Source organism: Dipodomys ordii, unplaced genomic scaffold, assembly GCF_000151885.1.
Source record: "Dipodomys ordii isolate 6190 unplaced genomic scaffold, Dord_2.0 Scaffold138, whole genome shotgun sequence".
NCBI classification, from domain to species: Eukaryota; Metazoa; Chordata; class Mammalia; order Rodentia; family Heteromyidae; genus Dipodomys; species Dipodomys ordii.
In genome coordinates this window covers 1,771,461-1,779,813 of record NW_012267354.1, presented here as the reverse complement: position 1 = coordinate 1,779,813, position 8,353 = coordinate 1,771,461, and the positions used below count along the sequence as shown (strand labels likewise).

General features: G+C 36.7%; 1 protein-coding gene across 1 annotated transcript; it reads right to left on the bottom strand.

The window, feature by feature from the left end:
• Positions 1–2,024: 2,024 nt before the first annotated feature.
• Positions 2,025–2,975, bottom strand: LOC105997027 (olfactory receptor 2B11-like). Its single transcript, XM_013031302.1, has one exon. It carries the CDS (start codon positions 2,973–2,975, stop codon positions 2,025–2,027), a length of 951 nt encoding a protein of 316 aa, XP_012886756.1.
• Positions 2,976–8,353: the final 5,378 nt, after the last annotated feature.

Genomic DNA, 8,353 nt, shown 5'->3' with positions numbered 1-8,353 from the left:
TGAGTCAGATGGCTATATACTATGAGTGTTCTTGCTCCTTTGAAGTGGATACATCAAGGATGAGGAGGTATATGAAGACTTCACATAAACAGACTTATTTGTAAGAACAACAATTTTCCTTAAATAAATGCTGAGAGAATTGTATTGTATTGTAATGATAGGATCATACAACTATGATAAAATGACTGGTTTTAAAGGATAAGATTTGACATTATTGATAAAATCAACAGGATATCATCTCTTACTTCATCAATCTTTCTATTTCACCTCTATGTCATAGTTGGTAGTCTCATGAAAAATTTATTTTTCCATTTTTCCCTACTATCTTGCTCTGTTTCTCTTATGCTAACAACCTAATGCTTTGATTCCTAGTTGATCAAACAATCCCATTGCTTGTTTATCTATCCAACACATAAAAAATTGTTATTTTGTGTAGATGAGCAAACCAGCAGAACCTAAGTGATTCTTAGTGCTAAAAGCCACATATGGATTTTTAATGATTTGAATCACCAACATTGGAAACACTGGAAAAGTTATACACTTCAGAAGAAAGGAATCCATAGAGACCTGCAGAAAACAAAGTCAGACACTCATGAATGATCCATTCTGAAATAATCAGTGGGTGTGTGGCTATAAAGGCTGGTTATAGAATGTATGCCTTTGATCCTGCTGGTAACTCACAGAATGAGTTTGTTTGCATATAAAAGATTAATAATAAAATCTTTTCCATAAGAACAAAAGGATATTTGTATTTGAGTTACTACCTTTTCCTTCAAATTACACAAAAATGTTTTGAATGTGTCTGTTTTGTTTTTTTAATTAATTTCATTGTCAAAGTGATGTGCAGACAGGTTACAGTTAGAAACATTAGGTAGTGAATGCATTTCTTGTTGAACAGTGTTAACCCTTCCCTTGTTTTTCTCCCACTACTCCTCCAATTCTCTCCCCAAGTTGTACAGTACATTTCCAACATATTGTCTTGTGAGTATTGCTGTTGCATTGGTTCTCCCTTTGTCCTTTGCACCATTTTGTTGTTCCCCTTCCCTTCCCTAATTCAGTTAAATGTATATACAATACACAGGGTATCAAAATCAAATACAGTGACAATAGGGGATAAACCATAGGGTGGGGGGAGAAATGACTTCACATAGTATATTAAAACAACAACAACAAAGAGAAAACCTCTTGTTTTCATATCTTGGAGTTCATTTCTCTTACCATCATCTTATGTAGTCACATGTACATAGCTATTGAGCTATTGTGATCCTGTTCTAGGATTCTCCTAGACACACACTAATTATTGCAAATGAGAGAAACCATGGAGTCTATGTTTCTTCGGGAATGACTTACTTGACTTAATATGATTTTTCCAAGTCTTTCCATTTCCTTACAAATGGGGTGATATCATTCTTTCTGATGGAAGCATAGAATTCCATTGTGTATATATATCACATTTTCTTGATCCATTCATCTACTGAGGGGCATCTGGGCTGACTTCGTATCTTGGCTATGGTAAATAATGTGCAATGAACATGGTTGTGCTGGTAGCTTTAGTATGGCCTTATTTATGGTCATTTGTGTAAATGTTCAGAAGTGGGATTGCTGGCTCTTAGAGGAGGTCTAGGTTTAATTTTTTTGAGGAACCTCCATACTGCTTTCCAGAATGGTTGAACAAGTTACATTCCCATCAGCAGTGTAGTGTGTAATGTGTCTGTTTTAACCCAAAAAATGTATTCACCAGTAAGTATTTATTTATTACTTACTCCTTAGACTTGGGCAGCAAATTCTTTAGATGGATACAAACTAACTTAATTACATGGTCCTCAATCTCATAACATTATAGAAAAATGAGTTTAGGATTGATACTTGATAGTTAACAAACTACACTAATATGGTACAAAGCCATATGTACATAGAAGAGTTATTAAAGGAGTCCAACAGTTTGGAGGTGCTTAAGTACAAAGATAATTTTACAATTGGAGATCTTCTAAGCCATACATGGTGGATGTGGAACAGAGATATAATTATGTTTCATCTCTTCCCTGATGGGAGAACGAGACAAGAAGCCTCTTCATTGCTCCTTTCATGTCCTTATTCCTCAAAGTATAGATAAAAGGGTTAAGCATAGGAGTGACCAAACTGTAGAAAAGAGACATGAGTTTGTTCTTATCCTGGTAGTTTGTTGCAGAGGGTTGTACATACATGATGATTACTGGCCCATAGAATAGAGTCACAACAATAACATGAGAACCACATGTATTAAAGGCCTTCTTCTTACCCTCGGAGGACCTGATCCTAAGCACAGTAGCTACAATAAACCCATAAGAAACAAGGATAAGGGACAGAGGGACCAAGGAATAGAATGTCCCCACAATGGAGAGCATGGCGACATTGAAGGTAGTGTCAACACAGGACATCTTAATCATCACTGGAACTTCGCAGAGGAAGTTATCTACCTTATTGTTGCCACAAAGTGGCAGCTGGACAGTAAGGGATGACTGAAGCAAGGAGTTAGCCAAGCCACTTATCCATGCCACAGCCACCAGGAGGATACAGAGTCGCTGGTGCATGATCGCTGAGTACCTCAGGGGTTTGCAGATGGCAATGTAACGGTCCAAGGACATAACAGCCAGGAGGATGCACTCCGTAGCTCCCAGGAAGTGAAACATATAAAACTGGGTCACACAGCCCCCGTAGCTGATAGATTTATCTGGGCCCCAAAGGTTTAGCAAAAGTTGAGGGATGGTAGTTGTAGTAAAACACAAGTCCAAGAAGGAGAGGTTGGAAAGGAAGAAGTACATAGGGCTGTCAAGTTGAGGATCTACTCTGGATACCACAATGATGGAAATATTGCCCACTAGTGTGAAGATGTAAGCAAGGAGCACCACTGTGAAGAGGGGGGTTTCTAACCAAGGGTGATTGGAGAAACCCAACAGAATGAAGAAGTCTGGAGCGCTTGCATTGCCTGGGTACATGACTGTTGCTGGTGAAAGTACAGACTTGAATTTTGTTATTACATGTCGGCAGTGGTAAAATGAAGGGAGTTGAGAGATTTTTTTTTCCTTTGTGATATCATTCCACCAAAATGAGTTGATACTGGTGCAAACTTATCAAATATTGCTTCTGTAATGTCTCCAAAAGAAGGGCTAATGAATTTATTTCACCAAAGAAACAGGATCCCACAGAATCTAACATAATCTATCAGGGAAAAAGAAAACTAGCCACTGATCTCATATAGAATGGAAGAAGAATAAAATGAATGAATAACTGATTCTAAAAAAGATGCCCTAGAATCACCTCTACTCACTTACCACAAGTTCAGTTCTTTTTTCTATGATCTGCTTGTCTGTGCCAGGTACTGCTTAGATTTAGGAGTTGATTTAGGTGAGCTCAGAACTCCAGGAGCTCGAGGTGGATCACCTTGGTTTGCACTGAAAAAAAAAATATTGTTATTCTTTAAGTTCTATTCTCCAAAAAGAGCCTAACTTTTGCAACTTAACCCTTTGTTATAAAAGGGAATAAGCAGCTGAAAGGAAATGATCTCTTTGAATACATTCAGAACTTAAAAAACAAGACACAATAATTGATTCCAAAGCCATCACAAAGTATGATATTTACTACTGCTCTGAAGATTGTGAGCTGTAAGTGGTCATATAATTTTACATTTATACTATTAATTTACTGTATTTATTTCCATTAAAATGTGAAGATACATATTTTTGTGATTTGAACCATGATGTAAAATATATTTCTTACTATAGACAGTGGTAAATAATTTGAAAAACACTGGTGTAGTAAAAAAGAAAAAGCATATGACATCTGAACAAAAATTTGGATCTAGTTCATCAACAATAGTTAATAGGAATGCTTGGTAAGAAATGTACGCATTATCCTGCCCATGTAATTGTAACCCCTCTGTACAGTATGTTCACAAATAAAATAAATAAATAAATAAAATAGTTAATAGGCATTGCACAAATATCCAGAACTCCCTTACTGACCTTGCTGTGAGAATTAATTAGTGCAGTATACATTGTCACACCTTCATAAGAACAGTGCTTAATGTGGAGTTTGATATTTTCACAAAATACAATGTCATATCAATTTTGGATCTATATAAGCAAGGCAATTTTTCTTCAGGTTGGCCCGTCTCATCCTCATTAAAAAAATCCTCAAAGGACTGAATTTTTAATCTTCCATTTCCTTAAATTGCTTATATCATCTGACTGGACTCTTGTTGATGCCTTTAACATTTTTATATCAGCACACATTTATCTTGAGAGAAATTCCCCATAAACAGTACTCCAATGTGACTTTTGAAAATCTGATTTATATTTTAAATTCTATATGATGGCCATTAGTATTAAAAAGTATCAACTTATTTACCCGTTTTCTTTTTTACCCATTTTCTAATATGCAGTTTTCCTAAAGAAATCGTAACACACATGGAGTTGTCCCAAGATTAAGTCCCACAAACTGAATAAATAATTTCCACCAATATGTAATGCCTACCTTACACAATATTGATGTTCCATAGTGGTATCACATTCTTCTTATTATAATGACTGTTGATCTTTGCATCTGAATTCAGTATCGATTGGAAGATTATATATCCTCCTTTTATTTGATAGCTTTGTGCAATATCATAGATCCTTTCTTACATAATGTAGCTCCTTACTTTAAATGAGGGAAACATTTTCTCCCTCAATAATAGTTAAGGGACTTTTCTCTTTTTATAAAGCTGTGGGAGTTTTATCTCCATATAGTTAATAAATCTCAGTGGAAATTTCTCAGCAAGAGACACTATAGAAATTCCCTAGTGGATATAATTCCCTCTAACATTCTTATACCAAAAATTGAAATGAAAAAATATTGACACTTGTGGAGATTGAGTTTAGGTTGAAAAGACTTTTAGAAATCTCCATATAGCAAAAAAAAAAAAAAACATGGGCAGAAAATTTTCTTACATCACCAGAGAAAAATTAAGAAAATTATTTTTGGTGTCAATATCCATTTTACATATGTATGCATATACATGTATATATAGTTTTTCTCAGGGGATTATTCTTAAGATTCCAGATATGCTAATAGTATACTAAACCTGGTTCTCCATACATAAGGTGAGGCAGTAATTTTACAATATGATTTTTTTGTTTTGCTTTGGTACTGCAGTTTTGAACTCAAGGCTTTGTGCTTGCATCCTTGCAAGTAGAATCCTTTCTACTTAAGCCAGCAATATGATTTTATTTTTAAAATAGGAAACCATGGGTGACTCTCCTATCACTTCTGTCTCCCTCTTTCTTAGCTTCTAGGGAGCATGACTGGAATGCATTCTTCACAGAGAGGGAGAGGAAAGGAAGCTGGTGAAGTTAGAGGAGGCAAAGAATTCAAAGAGAAAAGGATGTATGAAATGGTGTGTTACCATACCTTTCCACAATAACTACACAATGAAAGGGAATCTTAATCTTTCTTACAAAAACTCAAAAACATGGGAGAAAATGAGTCACCCATTATTACTATTTGTATTCTCTGCTGTATTTCTTTTTTTTTGGGGGGGGGTCCGATTGTGGGGCCTGAACTCTGGACCTGGGCGCTGTCACTCAGCTCTTCAGCTCAAGGCTACCACCACTCTACCACTTGAGCTACAGCGCCACTTCTGGCTTTTTTTCTTTTTGCTTATGTGGTGCTGAGGAATCGAACCCAGGGCCTCATGCATGCAAGGCAAGCACTCTACCACTGAGCCACCTTTCCAGCCCTCTCTGCTGTATTTTGTGCAGTTGTTAGAATAGAAAGCTCTTTCTTTTGTTATTTATATTTATTTTTTTAATTTTTATTGTGAAAATACTGTACAGAGGGGTTACAATTACATGGGCAAGATAATGAGTACATTTCTTATCAAGCATTGTAGCCTCCTCCTTTGTTTCCCCTTTCCATCCCTTCCCATCCTCCCCCCCTACCCCCCACTCAATCCATCTCATTGTTGCAATGGGTCCATCTGTATCCCTATTTAAATGACTTGTTTTTCCCCTTCCCCTCCACAATTTATACCGACATCAAATACAGTGAAAGCAGGGGTTATACTGTGGGGGAGGGACATACAAAGCAACAAAAAAAATAAGCTTATAAATGTGCTAGAAAAAAAATCACATGAAAGAAAAAAAAGCATTTGAATACATATCTTAGGGTTCATTTCCCTAACATCACCTTATCTGACCTTTTCTGCTTGACTCAGACATATACTAGACATTGCAAATAAGGGAAACCATGGGACCTATGTTTCTTTGGGCCTGGCTTACTTCACTTAATATAATTTTTCCAAGTTTTTCCATTTCCTAACAAATGGGGCAATGTCATTCTTTCTGATGGAGGCATAGAATTTCATTGTGTATATATACCACAATTTCTTGATCCATTCATCTACTGAGAGGCACCTGAGTTGATCCCTTATCTTGGATATGGTAAACAATACAGCAATGAACATGGTTGTGCTGGTAGGTTTAGTCTGGTGTTGTTTGTAGTCTGCTGAATAAATGTCCAGGAGTGGGATTGCTGGGTTATAGGGCAGTTCTATGTTTGTTTAGTCTTTTTTTTTTTTGGTCTGTCATGGGGCTTGAACGCTGGGGCTTGGGCGCTGTCCCTGCACTCTTCAGCTCAAGGAGAGCACTCTACCATTTGAGCCACACACCACTTTGGTTTTCTAGTGTTTTATTGGAGATAAGAGTCTCAGGGACTTTCCTTCATGGGCTGGCTTTTAACGAGATCCTCAGATCTCAGCCTCTGGAATAGCTAGGATTACAGGCCTGAGCCACCGGCGCCTGGCTCTATGTTTAGTCTTATAAGGAACTGAAGTTTTCTCTTGGGATCACAGTCTTTACTTTCACTCAAAGGTTAGAAAACAAACAGGGTGACTATTCAAAAACAAGTCACATATTTAAATGTAGTTTAAAAAAAAGAATCCACTACACTCTTGTAAGATTTGTCCTCTCCCTTAGCCATGAATCAGACTATTTTGTTTCAGGGTTGTACCATCTTTCAGGTATCTGTATCTTAAGTCCAGGGACATAATTTTGCATGAACTCTGTACCCTACTAGAAGAAGCAAATTCGGTAAGGATGAAATATTCTAGTCCAAAGCCTAGCACTAGTGGCTTACACCTGTAATCTTAGCTACTCAGAAGGCTGAGATCTGAGGATAAAAGTTCTAAGCCATTAGGAAGGTCTGTGAGACTTTTATCTCCAATTTAACCACCAGAAAAAAACCAGGAAGTGGTGCTGTGGCTCAAGTGGCAGTCCCTACTTTAACTGCAAATATTTTCCAGTGGTATCACAAAGTTTGTTAATATTTTTCCAAGTGCAAGTACAGACATTTAGATATCACACCTTATTGATTTCCTCTAAGCTGAACTAATTCAGAGTTCCTCTGTCTTTCTGGATCTTGGCAATTTGAAGAATATAGGCAAGGTATCTAGCCTCAATATGAATTTTTCTCATATCTGTTCATTATTAAAATTAGTCTGCAAAGTTTTTGCAGGAGTGTCACTTTAGTGGCATCATGGCCTATTGAGAGCATCATGTGAACACTCCACAAGTGATGCTGATATCTAGCACATAGCACTGCCCAGTGTTAGTGCCGAACATTCACTGGGTTTGATGGTGATTACCCGGGCCTTCAAGCGAAACTTCTACTACTTTTCGCTTTGGAAATAACAAATTGTGGAGAGAATGATTTAGACTTTACAAATAACTATATACTCATTTAATTTTTAGCCACTAATTTTACCTCCAATTATATCTCTCTAGTGTTACCATTCCTATTTCTGTGTATGTATTCTGGTCCTGGCCCTTGAACTCAAGACCTCGAATGCTGTTACTGAGCTTTTTTTCTCAAGACTAGACTCTACCATTTGAGCCTCTTCCAGAGGCTCTTGGAAGCAAGAGTCTCACAGACTCTACTTTCTGGGCTGGCTTCAAACCATGATCCTCAGATCTCAGCTTCCTGAATAGCTAGGATTACAGGTGTGAGCCGCTGGTGCTCAGCACCACTACTCCTTTTACACTTATTAATTTGGATACTAGTGTATGGAACAGTTTTTGTTTTCATCATTCTTTTTTTCTTTTCATATTTTATTTTAGTGTATTTTTTCCTTTTATATTTTATTTTAGTATAACCTTGAAGATTCTGTTTGATATAGGAAATTGATTTTATTAATGTCAAAATTCCTCTAGAATTGAATAGTGATAGACCCTTAAATTTGGCACTGTATAAGTTCATATATCTCTATGAATTTTAGAGCATTTCCTTCTTTTTTATGAGTTTGTGCTATTGATTTTCCTCAGGCAACAGAAAACCTACA